Source organism: Amborella trichopoda, chromosome 2 (assembly GCF_054954075.1).
Source record: "Amborella trichopoda isolate Santa Cruz 75 chromosome 2, AtrichopodaSantaCruz75HAP2 v2.0, whole genome shotgun sequence".
Taxonomy (NCBI): domain Eukaryota; kingdom Viridiplantae; phylum Streptophyta; class Magnoliopsida; order Amborellales; family Amborellaceae; genus Amborella; species Amborella trichopoda.
The window spans coordinates 5,607,839-5,633,861 of record NC_142337.1 but is presented as its reverse complement, the minus strand read 5'-3'; the positions used below and the strand labels follow the sequence as shown (position 1 = coordinate 5,633,861).

Below are 26,023 nucleotides of genomic sequence, written 5' to 3'. Positions count from 1 at the left end.
AAATGAATCTCTCAATTTTTATTTTTATTTTGCATTAACTTAGGAGTTTGGATTTTTTAAAGAAGCTACATGAAATAAATTTAGTGGAAGAGATTGTTAGTAGAAAGAGAGATACAATTTTAGTGGAATTGATTGTTTGTAGAGAGAGATCCTAAGGGGAGAGAGAAGCCAATGGAAAGAGTAAGGAAAGGGGGTGGAGAGAGACCCAAAGTTTCCGAATGAAAATTTTGGCCCCAAAGTTTGTTTTGTGTGGTGGTGAAGAAATCAGACTAGGTTGTCAGATTGAATGAAGCAAAAACATCTATAAAACCCTCACACAATACGACATGAGTTGATGAGCGTGTGCGTGTGCACACTTATTAGCGTGTGTGGTTTACGATCGACTCACCTAGTTTTGTCAAAAAAATTCAAAAATTGAATTACCCAAGTGGTTTCTAATAGAATCATTTAGTTTTGTCAGAGATTGGACCAGTGTTGGTTTCCATTTCAGACCAATGTTGGTTTCCGTTTCAAAGATTTGACTAATGTTGGTTTCCGTTTCAGATCAATGTTGGTTTCCCTTTCAAAGATTTGACCAGTGTTGGTTTTCGTTTCCGATGTATGTCGTGAACTGGATTATCCAGTGTTGGTTTCCGTTTCTGATGTATGACGTGAACTGGATCACCATCGAAGATTCCCAATCCTGATTGGGTGATTTCGATCCAAATCATCGAATTTATAGACCTTGGACTATACTAATATACTTTCATATTACACATTATCAAAAAAGAAATAAAAAAAATTTTTGTATTATATTTGAGGGGGAACTTTTTGTAAATATCTCTTACAATCTTTACAACGGATGAAGTTTGTATAAGGTGCCCACCTTATATACTATACAAATAAGACATACCTCTAAAATTTGCCTGAAGATGGACTTCTAGTATCGGAAACCTTACAATGGTTTAAAATCCATGTACAACCCTAATTATAAAATTTAAATTTCCAAAAAGAGTGTAGATCAAACAGATTTATAAACACTTGACAATCTTGAAAATAAACATAACTTGTTACAACATACATTATTTTTAGAACTTAAAATTCTTTTTCTTTGTTTATATTCATATATCTCAAGTTTGAAATTATCAATTGGAAGGTTCCCCAACTTTAGAACTCTTTTGTACTAAATTTTTAAGATGCCCGTTACTTCTATAGTATAAAGTTGCCACCTTACTAACTGGTTTCATAACATGATGTTTAGAATTACTCCTTCATTCTAAAAGGACACAAGTGATTTAGTTAGGAACTTCAATGTTTGATCACTTGCCTTATTTTAGTGAAAGAATGATATGAAACTTCAAGTTCTTGCACTCAATGAAAAGGACAAGTGACATGGTTGAAACTGGAATTTCTGAACCAGTAAAGGCAAATTAACGAGTAACAAATCAGAGACTTTCACTAAATAAAAAATATGCGTGACACAGTTTAGAACTTGAAGCCGAGCAATCATTTACTCAAGAAAATAAAGGCAAATTTTTCTGGACCTATTTATTTGTAATTTTTTAGTGAATAACAGATACACAACTTGCAATTCTAGAAAAACAAAGGTAGTAATTGATTCTCGAGAATAAGCTGGGGATTACATACCTAAGGTTGGTAAAGTATGTTAGAACACTGCCCCCTAAGTAGTTTAAGACTACCTGTGGGTACTCTTTCTGTCTCCCTCATGAAGAAGAGAATGTCATTTGAAAGGCCACTCGATGCTCTTGTTCTTGAGCAGAGATTGAAAGACATACTTATGTGATCTTTTACAGGAGAATATATATATATATATATATATATATATATATATATATATATATTTTTTTTTTTTTTTTTTCCTTCATTTCTTTCTTTTTGTAAAAGATCACTTATATGTGGTCTTTATTATAATAAGATAAATTTCAAAATAAAATCAACATAACAATAAAGTCAAGATCTTAACAACTTGATGTCATTGAAACAACTATGCACTATGCTTGAGAATAAAAGATAAGATTGCACGAAACAAAAGGAAGAGTGCCGGAGATTACCTCAACCAAGCTTATTACACCCCGTACCGAGTCACCACCATCCAATGACGCGAGATCAACGGTCTAGCTTTAATCTCGAATCGGGAAAGTAAATTTCAACCAAGCCACACCAATGGAACATGAACCCTTTTGATCACAAACTCAAACCCTAGGTTGAGAGAGATGGTTTCTCTTTTTGCTAAACCCTAAAACCCTTAGCCATAAATATATATTTGAGAGATATGAGAGAGAAGAACTATATGACCTAAACCCTTAGATTCTTTCACAATGTGGGAGAGAGAGATCAAATATGAGAGAGAAAAACTTTCTTAAGAGAAAGATAGAGAGATAAGGTATAGAGATTTTGGGTAGAGGCAATCCTTTTTTTATAGGCTTGAACAAGATTATGGTTTTTTAGGGTTTTCTTTGGCTTGTCTCTTCTTGTGAGATTGAACATAGACCGTCGATCAAGGGTGACTTTTGGGGTGAAAGATCTGAGCCATCTATTTCATAGATGGGCCATCAACATTATGGAAGGTGCATAGACCATTATCCCTATTTCCTTAACCATTTTCTCATCAATAGAAATTAGATAAATTAAATTTAATTAAAATATTATGCATTCCATAATCTTTCACAAAAAATTTCAAAGATATATCAAGTCAATATACACATTCAATATTTGATCAATATATAATCAAAATATTCCATATTTTATTTGACCACATGCCATAACATAATATTACCAAAACATGAAATAACTTAAACTTCAAGAAAGAATCCAATGGGTGAGGCGTGCCACCTATGTGTGGCACATATGGGCCCCACCCACTTGACACATGGTGGGCCCATGTGCACTATTGGCCCCTCCATAATATTTTATATAATTTTAAGTTATCAAAAAAATAATTCTAAAATACTATTTGAATTTTATAATTTTGTAAAATCAATATCTTCATTTTAATAAGTCTAAAAAAATTATAAATAAAATATCAAATAACTCATAAAAATTCAAATAATAATTCTAAAATAATTTCTATCATAAAACAAACATAATTAAATTAACTTGATAGGAAATGGATCCATATGGTTAAGGAATTTAATCTGCAATCATGGGGTACTCCACCTTCAACTGTGGACTACAGACCACACTTGCCTTATCGAACCGACCTAGTGTTTTCCATGACCCACAGTCCAAGCAGGGGATCATTAGCAGGTCACCAAAGTCTGACGGATGAGCCAAAGGGTCGCAATCCTGTTTTGTGGATTACAGGTCCTCCCCTAGAGACAAGTCAAGGTCACAAAGATCTTATGCGACCACAGATCTATGACGCATAAGGGTATCTCTCGCACATGCATACGTTTCACCCTAAAGGTGAATTTATGGCTTTCCCGAACGATATTTCAATATGCATGTCGTGTGATGGTACATAGATGAGGTTTTGGCTCCTGTCTCTGTAGGCCATCATTACACACAAGAGTCACACAGTCCCTTGGCTCACTCATCCGGGCATGTTCTCCGACCTCATCAAGGGTTAACTCATAAACCCTCATCGGTTTGTTCTTCATGCCCAGGTAATATGAGTTTTTTCCAACCGACTGGCCTAGATCGTTAAGCACAGATCGGTATCAGCAAACTATCGTTTGCTTAGTATGGTCTACGAGAGACCACACTTCCATCGAGTTCATGTTCCACTATATCATTTCATTTTTCAAGCACTCATAAAGCTTTTAAGGCCACATAAACCCAACAAAAATTGCCTTGTTGTACCTCACTCCTATCTTATGAATTACCTTGTTGTACCTCACTCCTATCTTCAATAGGCCTGCTCTTTTTTTTTGAGGGCATGCCAATATGATATTATACAGAAGACCTCACTCCTATCTTCAATCGGCTTGCTCTGTTTTTTTTTTTTGAGGGCATGCCAATATGATCTTATGAAGAAGGTTTTAGATATAGGATCTTATGAAGGAGGTTTTAGATTGAGAAAAACTGCTCGAACGGGTGATGAAGTATCATACATATCCATCAAGAATTTTTTAGGAGAACTTAAGATGGAGGGCTACAATCATACATCAAGAGGCAATTTTTGAAATAATGTTAAATGTGATTTATAATTCTTTCCTTGTTGGTTGGGATGATTATGTAGTTTTATATTTATGCCAATATTACCGCGACACTCCATATTTTCTTTGGTGCGTGTTGACACGTATCAACACCCACACGACCAACATGCCGTTCATATGTGTCGGCTAAATTATCATTCGGCGACCTTCATGTTGACACTTTTCATCACATCACGTGTTCAATGTCTTTGTTGTTGCATATTCGAAGTACATTTGTGGGATTTGAACCCATGACCAGTTGAGATGGCATTTAAAGTAGTAACCACCATGCCATCCATTTATAATATATATAATTATAAGATATGTATTAATTATGGAAAATTGTTTCATGCGGACTGGATCGCATTTCTACATATGTGGTCTAGAAAGATTTTTTTGGAATATATTATTATAAGTATCATATGTGTATCATTATGAATATAATTTATTGTCATATTTTATATAGGGAAAGGTTTCTATACTTCCCCTGTGGCATAGAAGATCTATGCTTCCCTTACCATCCAGCTGTTCAATTTTGATCAAGAGAGCCACTCACCTTTTGATCTTAGATCCGATGTCTCAAAGTATTTTATTTTTAGTTTTTTTATACAAATTGTATGAATATGAAATTTTGTACGTATCATCTTCGTATTGGGACGCACCTATAAAAAATATTAAAAATAAATTTCGATAAAATATAATGATCAAAATACCCCTTGAATCTTTTAGGGGTATTTTGATCATTTTACTTTATTAGAAATACTTTCTTATAGTGTGAGTTTAATAGAGGATTAGTTGTCCAAAATTTGGTGTCATAATAGTTTATAGAAAAAAAATTAAAAATAAAATGATGTAGAGACATGACATTATGATTAGGGCAATCTTAGCCCTCCATTCAGAACAGACGGTTAGATAAGGGGAAGTATACAAGATTTATGTTGTAGGGAAAACATACAAAGCTTGCCCTTCTATATAAGTGCACATGGAGTAAAAAAGAAACCATCTTTTATGCTTTAATATATTAATTAAAATGTGATTTATAATTCAAAATATAAATTACTCTATATGCAATTTGAATTTGCAAACTTCTGATTTGAAATTAATTATTCACCCAAAATAGTTTGAAATTAATTGACGTATTTATGCAAGTATCAAATATTTTTTATATATAAGAAGATGCTAGGGTGAGCCTACTAGCTCTCAGGAAAAATGAGCCCAATGATTCATATTGAATCTGGGCCGATCTGATAATCACGGATGTCTGGTAGTGTTTAACTTTTAATTTTTTTTCTACAAATCCAAATCACTTGAAAATTAGATTGTGTGTACATAAAAAATAGGTAAATCTTCGAAAAATATAAAAAAAATATTTTACATGATATAAATTGACCAAAATACCCCCAAAAAGTTTGGGGGTATTTTGATCAATTTTTTTCACGAATTATTTTTTTATATATATTTTTATTAGGTGCGGCTTGATGATAAGAACACATGCTTAAAATTTCAACTTATTTGGATTTGTCAAAAAAAAAAAAAATTCAAATACTACCAGACATCTTTGATCGTCAGATAAGCTCAGATTCAATCTGGGTTGTTGGGTTCATTTTTACCTGTGAGCTAGTGGGCTCACCCAAGATTTTTCTATATATATATATATATATATATATATATATATATATATATATATATATGATATTTTAAACTTTATAACCATTCAAATTATAAAGGTTCAAGATAGAGAGGGTTGTGAATGGTAATATATATATAGGATATTTTAAACTTTACAATCTTTCAAATTACAAAGGTTCAAGATAGAGAGGGCTATGAATGGTGAATTTATTAATTTTGTAGTATATTTCTTTAAAAAAATTATTTTTATGGGGCAATTTTGTAAATATTACTACAAGATAAATGAGACTTTTGTCATCTTCATAAGGGGTAAAATTGAAATTTTAATTAAAGGACAAGGGCCTTCTACAAATAAAGTTTCAGGGCACTCTACAAATAAATTTTCAGGACACTAATTTCCAAAATACCATTGTATTTTTGTGAAAATATCAAATTTACCTTTGCTTAATGATGAGGTTACCTATTTAAATAATTTTTTAATAAAAAAATAATAATTGTTTTGATAAATACACTCATCACAACCCCTTCTAACTTGAACCTTTGTATTTTGAGGGGTTGTTAACTCTAGACAAACTTCTATATATATATATATGGAAAAAGCTTGGGTGAGCCCACTAGCTCACAAAATAGTATAAGCCTAATGGCCCAGATTGAATCTGGGCCGATCTGATGGCCGAGAGTGTTTGAATTTTAAATTTTTTTTTTACAAATCCAAATCTTAGAATTTTAGAAGAATATTCTTTTCATCAAGCTGCACCTAATAAAAATATATAAAAAAAATAATCTACAAAAGTAAAAATGACCAAAATACCCCCAAAAATTTATGGGGGTATTTTGATCATTTTTTTCATGTAAATTATTTTTTTAATATTTTTTAAATATTCACCTATTTTTTAATCAACATACTTCTAAAATTTTAAGTAATTTGAATTCGTAAAAAAAAAACTAAAATTAAAATACTATCAGACATCTGTGATCGTTAGATCGACCCAGATTCAATCTAGGCCTTTGAACTCATTTTTTCTTGTGAGCCTCTTGGCTCACAGAAGCCTTTCCCTATATATATATATATATATATACAAATGTGCGGACGGTCGTTGCCATATTGAGTTTTTGGGCCAACTTACTAGATACTCAATACTGGTATTAGATACGACACCCGTGTCGGTGTCCATGTAACACTGATTTGTACTATTAGTAGATTTCCTCTATCTTATCTTTATCGAACTGATGGAAGGTAAAGATTAGGTTTGGTTAATGTAGTTAATGCATGCTTGGGTAATTAATTGGGATAAGATTAGGAGTTTGCGTGTGAAAGGAAAGTTCATCTAATATCTATAAATAAACAACATAATATCTTTTGTACTGAGAAAAATTTTAGAACTTTTCTTCCTAGTTTGAATTGTATTCCTTCTTAACTTGAGGGTGGTACATTTCATGCCCAAGGAGGTTAATTTGGGCTATTTTAAGTAGAATTAGAGGCTAGTCTACTCTTGTCTATGGGATGTGATTAATAACATTATCTGACTACATAAAACGGCTTTGGTGGGATTGCTCCAAAGAAGGTTAAAAACAATTGTTTCATGAAATGACTATTATATGGCTAATGAGTTCAACTTATCAACATAATAAAACGGAAAATTTTTATCAAAATACACCTAAGTTTTTATCAAATTAGCGGGTTATCTTTTTTCCAATTGCTCCAACTCATTGTCACATGTATTTTTATGCATATTTTAAATTTAAATCAAAAGATATGGGTAAAATATTGAATAGTTGATCTCTTATACGTGTTTAGGTAGATTTCCCTAATAAAAACCATCATACAAATGTCCTCACAATCTTGATGTTGGGTCTTCGTTCATATTAACAATATAATCCTTGAAAAAGGAAAATAGCATAAATAAGGGTTGCCTTTTCAAATTTTAGAATCTAGCTGTAATTATTTTGTGAAAGAGACCATTTTTTGAACAATTAAAACAAATCATTGTCCAAATATATCCTGGTGATTTTTTCCATTATTTTCCTTTTTTCTCATTTATTTCCAATGTTTGCTTTTTTAGTCCCACTTTTCCTCTTTTATTTTTCTTCAAAACCATTGTTCTTTGGACAAATGTTGTTACCACTGCCAAATGCCTATGAAGAATCTCAGGTTTTTCTGAAAAAAGATAGTGTCTATTAATCAATATGAATATGCAAATTTGTCTTAAATAAACAAATACATATAACAATAATAGAAATAAACCACAAACATATATTATATCCAGACTAACCATGAAACTACAAGATATTGTATGTACCCTTCACACATATACATTGATTACAATATACACCTTCCATATTAACTTGATAGACAATGTATGCTTTCATTTTACAATGGCAACAAGCCAGCCAGAAATTGTTATGTTGTACTTGGCTCCTGGTTAGAACAGCGGGGCATTTTGATCTATGTTTCTTCTCTTTACATAAATTTTTGGCTTATTAATGTCAAAAAAGGATTTCTAGGTCCCTTAAATAGTTTTATAGGGTTGTTCTCGACATCTTTCAAATTTTAACCGCCTCTTAATACCGTGTTTGTTTGTCCAAAACCTTATGATTCACCTTGGGCATGCAAATTGAAAGAAAGGAAAAAAGAGAGGTAGGAAAACTATGCAATGCTACTCACAAGGACAATGCCCTTTTGACACTACATATATATGTTTTTTCTTGGGTAATTTAGTGGGGAAGATAGGCCTTATCCATTATTTCAAATAGTTTGGGAGTTAGTTTTTCGAAAGTGTTAGTGGTGTGGTATCAATCGGAATAGAAACAACAACCTAGGGACTAGGATGTGGGGTGCTACCACCACGACCCTAACGCCTTTACAAAATGAAAAAATTTCAATTACATGTTTTGACATTATTTCTCTATCACATAAAAACATTTCCAAACAAAGTTATTCAAAAGAAAAGGTTCTCAACATCTACCAAACAAACCATGAAGATCATAAAACTCAAGTACAAGAACAATTGAAAACAAAGCACAAGTTGAAGCAAGAGGCCCAAGCCAAATGACCACAGTACCGTTATTTGAAGGATGACATTATTGGGGTTAAGAGCCACTGAAACATAAGGCCCATGGATCGAATCCCAGCTGATGTACCCAAACAAAAGAAAAAGGCTAAGATTCTTCTCTCATTTCTTATGAAGCCCATGTGAGATAGCCAAAAGAGCACAATCTCTTGCATGAAACCCAATTCTCTCATCACTTAGGTCATACACTACCTCCACATTTTGTTGTTGAAAGCTGCCAAGAACTCCCGCAGGACCATAGGAATCATCTTCCATTCCTTGCACCAGCAAGCACTTGACAATGTAAGTTCCATTAGAGGGAGCCATGGCATAGAAATAGTTCTCCTCAGGCAAGGTCAGAGTCACATTGTTCACAAAGCGAAATGAAAGTGAAGGAAGGCTCTCTGTCACTGCTGTAGGAACTTGGTAGCATAGGCCGAATCCGGTCTTCCTCTCATGCTCCACCGATCTCGGGTGTGTTATCTTGGACCCCATAACTGATAGGAACTTTGTGAACAAGGCTTGAGGAAGGTGCGTGTATGTCGTGCCGGAATCTACAAGCATGCCCCCGTTTCCTTGAGAATTGATCTCTCTAAGGATTTGGGGCACCTCCAATATTTCCCCTCCTATGAAAATGGCCTCTAGGCCTACATAGTAGAAGCTTGGGTACATGGGACACTTCAACATCGGTGTGAATTGTACCTCTTCTCTAGAGGCAATGGCTGAGTCCCCTATGATCAAAGGGGTAGAGATGTTGGGCTTATTTGAAAACTTGAAGCTCAGGAAACAATGGGAGAAGCCTTTATGTAGGAACCCTAACTGTGAGGGGAGTGAGAGTGCACCCTTACCAAATCCTACAATCCCAATGGGCTCCATATAAGTTGAAGCCACACAACCAAAGCAAAAGTCAGGGACATCCTTTGTTACACTTTGGTCACTGCCATGGACCATAAGGGTGTCCCTTGTTAGGGTTCCCAATACAATGCCATCACCGTAAGTGTAAGTGAAGGGAGGACAAGGCCTAGAGCACATGCCTCTCAATATGCTGCCGAGGAAGCAACCGGTCATGGCACATGGGTCGTAAGAATCGTCGGAGCTATGAATGGTCACACAGAAATGACTATCACATACATCACGGGAGCAAGAAGACGAGAGAGAAGGAGAGAACGAACCCATTACCCTATCGCCCCGATTATCTTTGCAGTTTATGCACTCGAAAGAGAGATTTCCACAGGGAACCCATGTTAGATCACTCCCGGTGTCCATATAGACTTGCATGAGCTGTGGAGGGGTCCCTAAACTAAGTGAAAATAGGTAACCATCCCTGTATCCTCTCACAGGCTCAGACAAGTCTGTTGTGGAAAATGGCCTTAGTGGCCTTGCCATGGGCTCATGAGAGTCTTTGTAATGGGTAAGCCCCAAGACAAGGCCATTGCATGGCTGAGTAAATGAGAAGAAGAGAAGAAAGAGGAAGAAACTATAATCTAGCATCATATTACTATTAGACGTATGTACAATGACACCAACTACAGTGGGTTGGCAGATTTCAAATAATCTAGTGTTCCAAAGACTCGGAGCAATAGTCAAATAGTTAGAGATATGGGGTGGCCACTCTTATAACACAGGATGAGAGAGAGAGAGAGATTCTCAAATTGAGAGAGAGTTAAAGATTCTCAAATTGAGAAGGGGGGAGAGAGTTTCTCAAATTTTTGTGGTTTTAAATTTGTGAATGCATGAGGGTGTACTTATAGGGGATTTAAGCAGGAGAGAGAGAGATCTATTTAGAAGGGTTTTAAGCTTGATAGGGGAAGAGAGAGAGAGAGAGAGATTCCCTATTTTTCTGGTTTTAAGGTCTATTTATAAGGAGATTTAAGCAGGAAAGAGAAAAAGAGATGTTTATAAGGGTTTTAAGCTGGAGATAGAGAGAGATCTATTTATAAGGGTTTTAAGCTTGAGGGGGGAGGTAGATTCCCTATTTTTTGTGGTTTAAGGGTTATTTGTAGGGGGGTTTAAGCAGAGGAGAGAGAGAGAGAGAGAGAGAGAGACAGAAATTCCCTATTTTTTGTGGTTTTAGGGTTGTGAATGCATGTGTGTGCCTTGATAGGAGGCTTCAATCAAGGGACTTATCCCATGTTTTTGTGGGGTGTACTTTGAGAGATTATAAAATGTGAGTTCGTGCGGTGTGATGAAGACCACTACGATTAGGACGTGGGCTTGGGAAACATACATTGGATGGAATCATAGAGAAACAACAAAAGCCTTGCAACCAAAATCCGTACGGCATGAACTTAATTTCCATGAAAACAAAGAATAAAAATTAAGAAATTGATAATAACAATAAAAATTGGCCACCTTTTTAGGATTATCAAAATGCCCTTGAACTTATATTATTGGAGCCCCTAGAACATATTCCTGAAGTACTTTATAGATGAATGCCCTTATTTCACTCTTGTAGTCCATATTTTTATTGGATTGTATATTATGAGACCATTTACCACTAGTACAAAGAGGTTAAAATCAATCACAGCCATTACATGTCAAATTTGATGGTTTATAGTGTGTCACTAAGTTCAAAATTTTAAACTTTGAACTTTGAGTTGTCAATGATATACTTGCAACCATCCGATTTAAAATCTAATGGACATGAGTAATTGACTTCTTTGTACTAAAAGTAAATATTCTTTTTTGTATATTTTTCCTATTTTTATATACCCAAAAAAAAAGTACGTATTTTTACTCATGGGTTCATCACTATGCACTTACTTTTTCAAAAAGAATACTGCTTGAGAAGATTTTTTAATTTAAAATTTTGGGAACCACCAAAGAATCAGTAGATGATTATTTTGAACTGTAAATTTTGGAGTTCTCTAACATTTTGATCCCACCGTTCAAAAACTAGATAATCTCTTTTCAATTTTGCGACATTATTTTTGTCAAGCCAATAGAGATTTCAATTTAGAAAATCACGGTTAGTCTATGGGTTGAAGATGTTACATTCTCAAAAATTTAGGGTCCTAAAAGTTTTCTTGATTGGTTTTAACCTAAAAGGAGTAAATAAGCCAAAAAAAAAAAAAATTGGGGTAAACCAATGGGGATTGGGGTCAAGTAAATAAACGGTTTACTCCCACGGGAGCAAAAAATCTTTCAGCTTAACTCAATGAAGTGTTGAGTTTTCATTGGATAACACTTTGGAATCTAAACGGGTATGCTTAAAGCTTGGCTCTTATATTAAAGCATTATTAATCCCTAACTAAAGCATCATTTTTGTAATAAGAAGTCCAAATCCAACTTGGATCCTAATCATAAAACCTAAGTGTGCACTATACATTCAAAATCACAAGACAAACTTTGGACTGTCCTATGCATCTCATCTCATGTAGCATTTGTGCATCACACATGTCAATGCCAATGAGCACAAATCAGGGAACTTGGTTCTTATTGTGGAAGGTCATAAAGAGTAGTCCAAAAGACACCATTAGAACATGGTGACAAGAACAAGTGGGCATTTCCCCTTTTTTTTTCTTATCTCATTTCTTTTTTGCTATCACCATAGTGCTTTGGTCTTAGATGCCTAGGGGGCTATCTTTTTCAAAGAAGGGAAATTTAGTGGATTATTTGGGTTAGGTCTAATAAAAGAAAATTTTAGTGGATTATTTGATAGCTCAAAAATTGCTAATTATAGCACGGAAGGTTACAAGTAGCATAATGTCTAGGATTTATAATAAAAAGTAAAGCTGTACCTAAAACCCCATTAGAAAAAATAATTCCGGCCCTTGAAACCCTTATTATGACCTGAAAACCTTTAATGAAATTTGAAGCTCCAAAAATAATGTAACTTGACGCATTTATGAACACTTGAAAAATAATGTGTTACGAGATGCAAAACTTTTTTTTTTTTTTTTCAATGTCGTTGCAAGATTTGAGCCATTTGCTACGTCCCTAGGCCAACCTTTTCCCAACCCAAAAAGTCTGTCTAAAGATCCATTAAAACCATGGTTCATATTTAAGATCTAACTCTAGTACATGCCTTGAAGGGCACCAAAAACCTAGAGAGGAATTGGGCCCAAACAGTTCCCAAAACCTAATGTGCATTGGTAACCCTAGTTACATTTTGACTAAGGTTGCCCGTTGCCTTGAGCCTTACCATTTGTACCAGGCAACCCGGTTGTCATAAGCAAGGTCGTCCTGCTTCAATTTAACTTTTTGGACGGTGGTAATTTGGGGAATGCTTGGTATTAGTGAAGTAGAGGTCGCTTGGATTCATAGCCGAGCAATTGTAGGGGCGGCAATCGGATTGAGTCAACCCATAGTACCTGGGGATCAACTCAAACCAGGTCCAGGTCTCGGTCCATGTCCATGTTTAGGATCCAGCAGGTCGGGTGCAGCATGGGCCCCATTGGGTATGGTACGGGTCTGTGTCCGAGTTCAGGTCCATGTCCAAGTTGACATGACCTGATCTGCATTGGAGTCTACAAGACGATCGGACTTGAACCGAGTCTAGGTATGGGTCCAAAAATTGGACCCGATGGATCGGGTCCAAGTTCAAATATTGGACACAAATACTATTCGGATCCAGGTCCATGTGGACCCGACTCGAATATTATTATTATTTAAATAATATTTAATATATAATATTTAAATGAATATAACCATATATATTTAGTTATGATATTTAAATTATGATTATGTTAGGATACTCGCACTATAAAAGCATTTTATAATTAATTTTATAATTATACTCAACAAACTTTGAACACTTATACTCTTGTTTTGTATATAGAGTATTGGTTTAGTATGGGTATTTTTTGTCATTAAGAAGGGTGTGATATATATTTAACATAATCTTTAAAGGAAAAAGTTTATATAAGGTTGCAACCTTAAAATGTAGAATTACATATACATCTCAAAAATATATCAAAAATTTTGTTTTAATGTTGAAAAACCCTCTAATTGATCATCTCAATATTTAGATCTATAAATATGAAAAAAAAAATCAAGTTTTTGAGTCCTAAAAATTGTGCATCTTGCAACACATTATCTAGACTGCTCATTTTCAAGACTTTCATACGTTATATATCTACTTGATTTTAACCATTTTTGGAGTTTAAAATTTCTTAATTAGATATGAAAATAGATTTTACGATACTCCTAAGAATACCTTTGAACAAAGTTACATGTTATGATAAAATTTGGATGTGCGCCTTAATTGGATTGTTTAAGGTTGTAACCTTATAGAAACCACACCCATCTTTAAATATATTGAAATATATGTTTTTTTTTTTGTTTTTTTTGAGTCTGGTCCAATCGAGTCTGGTCAGGTCTGTGTCCATAAAATTTTTGGAGTTCAGGTCCGACCCGGACCCGACCCATTGCCACCGCTACACTAGGTGAGATCCTCCTCACCATCTCTGGCACAGTTAGTGTAAGTGATACCTTTTTTTTTGAAACAAAAGCTACTCATTAATGCAACAGTCCAATAGAAGTTGGGGCTTCTCCATTCTAATCCAAGGCAACTGGGCGAATAAATCCGACCCCTATTTTGGTGGTTCAAAACCTCTTACAATAAAATTTCCCAACAGTGGCACGATCATTCAGTCTCCTTAAGTTATAAATGGAGAGAAGTGAACTCAATGGCTGATACACTATTTTATGTACAACCACATTGATACACTATTTTAGGCCAACACTTTGTGGCTAACAACCTACACTAAACCATAGTAATATGCACAAGCTTACATCATTCATCCAAAGAGTTATTTTCCCACCAAAAAAAAAAAAAAAGCCAAGGTGTTTGCCATAGACTTGTAGTGCAGATTTTATGACGATGACTACATATGGTTGAAGCTTTTGTTTCACGTAGTGGTTTCAAATAGGAAAAGTGACCATTTACTTTTTATACAAGGTGGTCACAATAATCTTGACCATTGGATTTAAAGTTGGTTGGCTGCAATCATTCCACTGACCAAGCTCAAACTTCAAAAGAAATTTTATTGAACTTTGTGATATATCCAAGCTCTCAAATTTCACATCAAATAGTTGTAAAGAATTGTGACCACTTTGTATAAAAGGTTAATGGTCTCATTGTATACAATCCCTTTTAAGTAATAACACTAAATCGTCTTGAAAAATGCTCCCTTAATATACTCAAATGAATACACTTTGACTGGATTTGAAGCAATTCTTGTAATTGAAAATCAAACCAACACGTGTTGATGTGCGAGATTTTAAGGAGTTTGTTAACTTATTGGCTCTATCAGTTAAGCATGCTGCCCTGTGCCGACATATCTTTGATCAAATGGATGCCATCTTTTGATGAGAAGTCTTTTGAAAATGAAATTTGGTAATAGCTGCTAGAGGATTCTAAAACAAATCAAATGGTCCAAGTCGCACATCATTTAGACCGATAATGAATGAGATATGCCTCCTCTATGTCGAGGCTATATTGTTGTTGTTCTGAGTAGCAAATCAGAGGATTATAGACCTAATATCTTTTTCCTTAGAAATAGTTGGCCTTTCAAAATTTAATATGTGGAAATGGTGTGGAAATGATAGAAACTTGTACTTATTTTTTGATACAATAGTTTCTTTCCTTTTATATATAGCACATATTAGAAAGGTGGTTCATTGCATATGTTATTTGCTTTAGTAGTACACAACTTTATAACCCTATAAATTGGGGCTCTTGTTCACATCTTTGATCAATTCTTAAATACATTTTCCGTGGGGCCTTAAGGCCTAAATATATAGAAATACAGTTTCTCAAATGGTATCAGAGCTTGGCGACGAAGGCCAAGGTGAGGACGAGAAGCCTCTCCTCAAGATTGATTATGAAATCGTAGTCTCTGATCTCACAGAATTAGAGAAGAAGTATGCGGCGTATGTGTGGCATGATGTCTATGGGACGATGGGGCAAGGTCCACTTCCTCGGATAGAGAAGCTGCTTCTGGGTTTCGCCATTGTTACGTTGGTGCCTCTTTGATTTGTTCTAGGGCTTTTGATATTGTTAGTGTATTACTTGATATGTAGGTTCGGTACTCTCTTCTCAAATCCTTTTAGGGAGGAGGAGGAAGAGGATTATGTTTTAAAGGACTGTTATTGTGCAATGTGGAAGGTTCTTGCGGAGAGCGATGCTCTTCGTGCTAGGGCTTTATTGGGTCAAAGAGACCTACCCAATTCATATTCAACCAAAGGTTTTTTCTTCTCTCCCTATTATGTCTCCTTCTCAACCAAAGGTTTTGTCTTCTCTCCCAATTCTCTATGAAAGTTGCATAAGTACTTCACACAATTGTTAGTAGTGACAGTATAGCTCCCATTAGGGACGATCAAGTTGCCATTGATCGATCTATTGTGGAATAACAAGCTGGGCACATCAAGCACCGCCCCGGCCACGAGATCGGAAGAATCAGTAATATTGTTTAGTTGTTAGAGTGGGTCAAAGTGGATTAAAAACAACAAGCTGGGCACATCAAGAAGGCCCCAGTCACGAGATCAGAAGAATCAGTAATATTGTTTAATTGTCAGAGTAGATCAAAAACTAAAAGGGGCCCCGGCCAAGAGATCAGACGAATCAAGAATATTGTTTAGTCGTCAGCGTGGATCACGAGATCAGAAGAATCAGTAAAGGTCACGAGATCAGAAGAATCAATAATATCGTTTAGTTGTCAGAGCGGATCAAAAACTAAAAGGGGCCCCGGCCACGAGATCAAAAGAATCAGTAATATTGTTTAGTTGTCAGAGTGGATCACGAGATCAGAAGAATCAGTAATGGTGTTTAGTTGTTAGAGTGGATCACGAGATCAGAAGAGTCAAAAATATTGTTTAGTTGTCAGAGTGGATCAAAAACTGACTGGATCAAAACTTAGAAAAATCAGTAATATGGTTTAGTTGTCAGAGTGGATCACGAGATCAGAAGAATCAGTAATATTGTTTAGTTGTCATAGTGGATCAAAAACTGAGTCTCACGAGATCAGAAGAATCAGTAATATTGTTTAGTTGTCAGAGTGGGTCAAAAACTAAAAAGGGCCTCAGCCACGAGATCAGAAGAATAAGTAATATTGTTTAGTTGTCAGAATGGATAAAAAACTTAGTGGATAAAAACTAGAAGAATCAATAATATTGTTTAGTTGTCAGCGTGGATCACGAGATCAGAAGAATCAGTAATATTGTTTAGTTGTCATAGTGGATCAAAAACTAAGTATCACGAGATCAGAAGAATCAATAATATTATTTAGTTGTCAGTGTGGATCAAAAACTAAAAGGGGCTCCAGCCACGAGATCAGAAGAATCAGTAATATTGTTTACTTGTCAGAATAGATCAAGAGATCAAGAGAATCAGTAATATTGTTTAGTTGTCAGAGTAGATCACGAGATCAGAAGAATCAGTAATATTGTTTAGTTGTCAGAGTGGATCAAAAACTAAGTGGATAAAAAACTAGAAGAATCAGTAATATTGTTTAGTTGTCAGAGTGGATCACAAGATCAAAAGAATCAGTAATATTGTTTAGTTATCAGAATGGATTAAAAAACTGAGTGGATAAAAAGCTAGAAGAATCAGTAATATTGTTTAGTTGTCAGAGTGGATAAAAAACTGAGTGGATCACGAGATCAGAAGAATCCATAATATTGTTTAGTTGTCAGAGTGGATAAGTAATATTGTTTAGTTGTCAAAGTAGATAAAAAACTGACTGGATCACAAGATCAGAAGAATCAGTAATATTGTTTAGTTGTCAGACTGGATAAAAAACTGAGTGGATCAAAAACTAAAAAGGGTCACTAATTGTGAGAGTGGATCAAAAACTGAGTGGATCAATTGTCAGAGTGAATAAAAAACTAAAAAGGGTCACTAGTTGTGAGAGTGGATAAAAAACTGAATGGATCAAGGGGTCACTAGTTTAAAAGGGGTCACTAGTTGTGAGAGTTGATCAAAAACTGAGTGGATCAAAGGGGTCACTAGTTGTGATCAGAAACTGAGTGGATCAAAGGGGTCACTAGTGGTGAGAGTGGATCAAAAACTAAAAGGGTTTACTAGGGTAAAACTTCTACCCAAGACTCCAAGTGGCTTTGCAGGTTTATCCGCTACGCTTTGCTTTATATTTGCCGGTTTGATTGTTTTGTAGCCTTGTTACTTCTTACAAGGCTTCGATGTGGGATAAATTATATACACTTTGATATAAGCATCGGAGGCTTCCATGTGGGATAAATTATTTATGCCGTGATAGAACCGCTAGGGGTGTACGATGGGATAATCAAGTTTGAAGACTGCATATTATATGAGTTAAAAAGCAGTCGATGGTGTATGTGGTTGCAAGCCCAACAAAGTGGAGTACGATGGTGTACGCGCGACGGTGTAAACCTATCAAGAGTAAAAAGGGTGTAGGTTTGATGGAAAAAATTAAATTAGATGATAAAAAAAAAAAATATTAAAAATAAAAATTGGGTGCCCATCACCTCTATCTTTCACCAAAAAAATTTAAATTTACTTACGCAAAAAAACATAAAAACTCTATTAGGTTATTATCTTGTGGGATTATTTCATTATATGATTAATAATTAATTAATTAGTTGATTAGGATTAAAAAATTAGTACTAGCTCATAAGATATTAAAAAAATCTAAAAAAATACTACTAATTCTAGTCTATTAAATATTAAGAAAAAATAGTTTAGAGGATATTTTAAGAGAGAAAAATAACATTAACTCATACCACTTTAGAATTTATTTCAAGTTGCTTTATCAATTATCCCACATTGCAAATATGAATTTTTAAATTTATTAATAACCAAATATTATATATTATTTATTAATTTATTTAAATTATAAATTTTGTAATGTATTATTTTTATCGTGTAATAGTAAATAAGATTTTTTAAATTAAAAGATATTATAAGACATTTTACATTTTTATTTGTATAGTAAAATAATTATAAAATATAAAGTTATTAACCAACAACTTCAATTTCAATATATATTATTATAGTTAGTTAGGTTGTAATAATTTTGGATGAATAAAACGAATTAATAAATGTTTGATACTGTGATGTGATATTAATTTATGTGGGAAATTAATTTTTTTAATCTTATAATATGGAAGTATTTGTAACTAGTTACCTCACATTGTAAGTATGAATTTATTTATTTAATTTTTAATTTTATTAAAATATTATTATAAATTTATATTTCTAAATTCTATATTTCTATCCACATTAATTATTATATATTAGATTTATTTCTTTGTGAGGGTTATACCATTGTTTTTTGAATCACATTTATTATAATATTGTAATTAATAATTATACTAATTACAATGATGACCAAGTCATATATTTTATTTATTACTTTATTTATTTTAATTATATTGACATCCTGATAGAAAAACAGCGTCTCAGTAATCACTATTTTTACAAAGGAATGAAAATACATAATGCCCCACTCCTAAATTCTTGTAGAAATTAAAATAACGCTTTTTTTTAGATATTTTTAGTTATTTTTTAAAGATTATTTGAGACAAAAACTGTCGATTCCCGATCCAAAATGCCAATTCATCAGCTCGAATGGGTTTTTAGGGTGCCTGATCCGGGGCACCAATTCGTTTTTTAAACCATTGGTTGTGATTAATATTGAGTTTTGTTTGCATTCTTAATCTGGGATTTATTTTTAAAACTCAATTTTTTCCATGAACTAAACCACCATGGAATATATTTTATTTAAATTATAGTGATTACAAAATAGTTTTTTAAAAAAAGATTTTTATGGGGAATAGGATTTAGATAGAGAGAAAGAAGTTGGAATTAAGATTGAGATACCGATAAAGAAGTGATCAGTTACTTACCATATATATTAGTTGTATTATCATTTTTTTCACATTGGCCTCCTTCAATATCTCAATCTAATTTTTAAAATACTTTATCATTTCATAGTAAACCTTTTTTAAAATATATCACCATTTATTCTTAAAACTACAAATTAACCATATTTAAAGGTTGTGACTAAAATAGCTCACTCAATGTTTACGACCAATATTAATTCATACTATTAAGTTAATATTATTTGAGGCATGACAAGCATGGTATAGTCATGCTATCTATCATTGTTAGAAAAACCGGGCGATCTAACCGGTTACTACCAGGTTAGACCGGAACCGGCCCCTTGCCGGTTTCGGTTTCGGTTTTGGACGGTTTTGGGAATCGGCCGGTATTTAATATATACATATATATATATATATATATAAGGAATTTAATTTGTAATATATTTTTTAATATTTTTTACATTATGATTAATATTAAAAATTGTTTTAATCATTAATGCTCACTTTTAAAATCCATTTTTTATGAATTTTCAACTTCATTTGAATGCATTTGTTTTAATCATTATTTATAGGTTTTTCATATTTTAGTAGATTTTTTTTTCATCTTTTTTATTTTTTTCAATAATTTTTTGGCCGCCTGAGACTTCCTCGGTTAGAATAGTTGAATCGGCCGGTTGACCGGTGAAGCTGGTTAAACCGCTTCTTGCCCCATGTCCTGTTAATCGTTTCGGTTCGATTTGGTGAGCACAACTTTATATATATATGCATTTTAATATTAAATAGGAATGTATACAAAAAGACCATTTATCTTTTGTAATGAATGTCACAATCATTCTCAAACATTAGATATCAAATTGGATGGCTCGAGGTGAGTCACGAAGTGAATTTTTTTTTTAAAAAAAAAATTTTGTGTTTATTCAATGACACTAGTACAACTATCCATTTTGAAATTTAAAAGACAAAAATGATTGTGCGTACAAAAAATAAATGGTCGTTTTGTAGACAAGCCTATATCAAATCGCTATGTCTAACACAACTATTCAATGCACAATGTTTATTGTAACAATAATTATAATATACATAATTTTAAGTATATTCATTAACAAATAAGTAGTACACTAAATGTGTGTATGTTCTATTTACTATACATATCTTAAACCGCATAAAATGGATAAAAATGGAAGACGTGGCATAGGCCCAACAAAGTCAAAATTTAAGGGAACATCCAATGCGGTTTGTCCTCTAAAAATAGCTATAAAATACTTAGGAAACGTCATATTTATCTCATATGCTTCCCTCCTATTCAGGAGCTTAGTTTAAATGGATGGCCAAGGCTGCTTGTCTCAAAATGTCACGTGAGCCATTGAGTGTTTGATCTAGATCCGATATATCAAATAATCTAATTTTTAATTATTTTTACAAATCATATCATTATCAAATTTGGTAGAATGTCATCAGAGGCACCTAAATAAAATTAAAAAAATATTTTTCAAAATAAAATAGGGAAAAATTTATATAGAGCCAGGGCTCTAAACAATCAAATATGAACCTACCTCAAAAATTTCACTAGAAGAGGTTGTTTTCATGTCCAAATATCCTCAAATTGATCATCTCGACATCAAGATTCATAAACATGAAGAAAAAAAAAAAAAAATTCAAGTTTTGAAAATATGGTAATTTGTAATGCATTTTTGGGCTATCAATTTTCAAGTTCTCATAAATCTATCGATCTACATTTTTTTTGAAGTTTTACACTTTAGAAATAAATATGAAAATATACTTTAAGTCTATCACAAAGATTTCTTGTATTGAAACCACATTTCTCAATACTATTTGAAGGTAGGTTCTAATTTATTTGTTTAGAGCTTAGGCTCTAAACAAACCGCACCCAATAAAATAACCAAAATACCCCTAAAACTTTTAAGGGTATTTTGATCATTTTATTCTATCAGAGCTATTTTTTATATGGGAAAAGTTTCTATCAGAGCTATTTTTTATATGGGAAACGTTTATATAGAGCCGAGACTCTAAACCATCAAATTAGAGTCTACCTCAAAATTTTAACTAGAAAAAGTTGTTTTGATGCCCAAATATCCTCAAATTGATCATCTCAACATCAAGATGTATGGACATGACAAAAAATGGATTTCAAGTTTTGGAAATAATGTATTTTTTAATGTATTTTTGGACAGTCAATTTTCAAGATTTTCAAGTTTTCATAGATATGCTCGATCTACACTATTTTTTAAGCTATGAACTTTATAAATAAATGTGGAAAATATATTTTAAAGCTATCACAAAGACTTCCAGTATTGAAACTACATTTCTCGGCACCATTTGAAGGTAGGCTCTAATTGATTGTTTAGAGCCTAGGTTCTACACAAATCCCACCATTTTTATATTTATTGTGGGTATGAGTTTACAAGAGGAGTGGACGCATTAATTTTAAAATATTTTTATTAAGTACGTCTTGATGAGAAGAATGAACTCATAAAATTTCAAATTATTTTGATTTGTAGAAAAAAAAAATTAAAATTCAAACACGAAATGGGATCATGATTGTCAGACCGGCCCAGATTCAATGTGGACCGTTGGGCTCATATGTTCATATGAGCTAGTGGGCTAATCTCATTTTTGAATCTGGACTGTTGCGCTCATATGTTCATATGAACTAGTAAGCTAATCTCAGCATTTTTCATATATATATATGAAAAAGCTAGTGTCAGCCCGCCAGCTGATGGAATAGTATAAACCCAAATGCCCAAATTAAATTTGGGCCGATATGAAGGTCAGAACTATAGTTCGGTAATATTTTGTAATTGAATTTAAATTTTTAATTTTTTTTACAATTTCAAATAACTTGAACTAAAATAAAAATATTTTTAAAAATAATTCATATAAAATAAAATGACTAAAATACCCTTAAAAAGTTTCAGGCGTGACTTTGTGATTGGGGCCATCTCAACCGTCCATTCAAATCGAATGGCTGGGATACAATGCATATACAAAAATATATATATGACGGGAAAGTACAAGTTTTCCCATACTCTATTGTCAAAAAAAAAAAAACAAGTTTTCCGTACTCATAATGTTAAATTGGGATTCTAACTAGCAATGAGCACTATCCTTTTAATAACTTTTTATCTCCATCCAAACTCATGAAAAGAACGATTCTCTCTTATTTTGAGGGCATTAAAAATCTAATCCTTAAACTCCCAGCCCTTGATATTTTGCTTTGTAAGAAAGATCAAGCGTTATTTACCACCAAAAAAAAGAAAAAAGAAAAACGATCAAGCGTTTAATCATCTTATATTATTCGCAATAACAAATCCGCTTACCAATAACATTCAAATAATAAAGGACGAGGATTCAAATAATAAAGGACGCGGTTAGCATGCGGCCAAACCCATATATGTAGAAATGCGGGCCCTTTAATAAATTTATTTTTGAAATAAAATTCGATATGAGAGATCATGAATATGAAAAACTAAATAAATTTTGAAAACTAAAAATAATAATTCCACTAAAAAAACATTTAGACCGTTAATTTCACATGTTTTTACATGGACCACCTATTTGCATCCATCTTAAAGATAAATGCTTTATACCTCTGATTCGCATATTGTACAAATGTGATCCAGCCCGCATGATACAATTATTCAATAATAAATATAATAAAACCACGTGCCTCTTGCTAGTTCAACTAAATGGAGTTCTTTATTTATATGAAAAGCTTAATTGTATATCCCCCAAGTTAACTTAAAAAAAATAAAAAATAGACAGAGAACCCCTAACCCCTTTTTTTTTTTTTTACCAAAGCTGCCTTTTTCTTTTTAACCTATTCCCTGATAGTCCAATCATTTACCCTTCTTTCAATTGGCAGTCTTTTAGGAGGACCTGATAGGAATCATAAGATCACCTCTCCACTAGATAAGATCTTAGTTTCTAGTCTCTTTTTCTTGCCCACTAGAAAAACATGCTGAACTTAAATCTTGTCTTACAGATGGAGGCATGATTGGGTTTCTACTCATGTCCTGAACATCAAGGATGATACAAACCCTTTCAGCCTCTCGGAAAAGTCCGACTGGCTGGTCCTATCTGATCAAGCTCCTTTTCTCCACTGGACCCATTCAAAATTTCCAATTATATAAAGAAGCAAATCAATATGATATTGATCGATGGGTACTTTTCTTAACAAGAATCGGCCTGCAAAAACTCGCCATTGACTTCAATCCTATGAAGCGATATAGAACACACTCTTCCTCGTTTTCATATAACACTCTTCCTCGTTTTCATTGCACACTTGAACCCTCGATAACAAGGTTCTGTGATATCTCAAGTTTCTCAATCTATTTAGGGTACTGCCGAACGATATCATATTGGAATCTCTGGCTTCTTGGAGAGCAGAATTTCAGACAACAAAACTAATAGAATGTTATGGCCTCTCCCATGCCAAAATTCAGGCCCCAAGGCTCCTGTCATTGTGTTTCACAGGCAAAATTAGTCACATAAGTCCGAGTAAAAGTTCCAAGTTCCAACTTGAAGAAGCTTACCATGGGACACCTTGATTGCATGACTAGTCAATTTCTGGAGGGTCTCCCTAGGTTAGAGATACCTGCCTTTCACAATTATTCCTTACAAGTAAGAGTTGTTCCCAATATTGTGTCCATGGCTTTTATTTGATGAAACTTTTTATCCTACAAGTTCGAGAGAAAAAACCAAAACTGAAGGAAATATCCAGCGAGATTCTCTGGCGCTTACAAGGAACAAACCTAGGATTTTTTAACCTGTATTTAGATACAGGTATGATAAATGAGGTCACAAATTACTCTTGAGAAGTTTCCCGTACTTAAAAGACCTTCGTACTCGGAGGTGGGAGTCCCACCTCCATGTTTGATATCATTGTGTGGAAGCTGTAAAGTGGAAGGGCAGCCTTCCACGCTACTCTTTTTTAGTGTTAAAATGAGTTCATTTTTAGAAGACCTTCCTTCCATCTAAAGTGAAGGAAGAATCGTCTTCCATAATTTGTGGTAGAGTTTGTTCCACTCCCCAAAACTCCACGTGTCAAACACCCCCTAAGTATTTTCAACATACACTTAGGAAATTATACAGATTGGTTGTATTCTCAAGGAATCATAATCTCGTTGACTTATAAGTATCATCCTTTTGTAACTTGTGTACACTGTTTATGTTTAGGTGGATGACAAATGAGAAGGTGAGCAACATAGTCAAAAGGGTTCAATAAAATTCTATAATACTGCTTATATATACCTCCACAAGAACATAGTAAAAAAACAGAGCACATCGATCACAATCCAGTCAAATATCTTTAAAAATAGCATACCAACCAGGAGAGAGAGTCAAATATCTTTAAAAATAGCATACTAACCGGGAGAGAGATTCAGGTTGGGGCACTTCCACAAGAACCAGATCACCATCAAGCTACTATCTAACATTTCTTGTTAGTTCTTGTTTTTCTTTTAGTTTTTTCATTTTTCTATAAACCAGTACCCAATTTCTTTCCCCTCCTAACATTATCTCATGAACAATCCTTGACACTGAAATGATGGCATATTCAGTTTCGTGTATGGAAGAAAGCCTTCTTGCCACATTTGAGACCCATACAAAATCCAGTTCTTGCTCATTGCATTACAAAGCGAACCCGACTTCTTGAAGGGCTATATGAAACTCTCGTTCCAATTGTCTGCTATGCAGCAGCTCCAACCTATTTCACAGCCAGCGCTTATGCAACAGACAAATGCTAGGAAATAATTAATATACTCTTCATGTTTGTCACTAGACAATTTATCTGAAGTTCTCTAATCACTGCATTTAGAGGTCACATGGCTTGAAATGCACAACGGCACATAAATTTTAATGATATTAGTAAATGTAGGTATCCCCTCTATATGAAAGACAACTAGTTAAAAATCAATATTGTCCAAGAACATATGCACAGTGATGATACAAAGTGGAACAACCATCACTTCCAAATATGGCTTACCCATCAGTTGCTAGTCCCCACTCATCTTTCATCTGATGAGTGAACATGTCAAACTGCACATGCAAATATGCAAACAGGTAATTTTATCAAGATTAATGAAAGAGAACTACAGGAATAAACTACTAGAGGAAAGAAACACAACAGAAAACATTATACTGAAAGAATCATGCCTCTCATTTTTTAACATTATTTGGTTTGAATTGTACTTGTAGCGGAGAACAGGAATTTCAACTCAAAATATATAAATCTAATGTGGCAGATTGAACGAACATGATATGCAGGAATGGAAATGATAACAATACCAGAAACCCAAGTGAATTCTAGAAAAATTTGATTTGCAAAGGCATGAAGGTCTGAATAAACTAATTACTCCCAATAAATAATGTACTTGCAATGAAAAT

General features: G+C 33.6%; 1 protein-coding gene across 1 annotated transcript; it reads right to left on the bottom strand.

The window, feature by feature from the left end:
• Positions 1 to 8,817: 8,817 nt before the first annotated feature.
• Positions 8,818 to 10,201, bottom strand: LOC18443106 (Eukaryotic aspartyl protease family protein). The gene has a single exon (XM_006853305.3). It carries the CDS (start codon positions 10,199 to 10,201, stop codon positions 8,939 to 8,941), a length of 1,263 nt encoding a protein of 420 aa, XP_006853367.3. The 3' UTR covers positions 8,818 to 8,938.
• Positions 10,202 to 26,023: the final 15,822 nt, after the last annotated feature.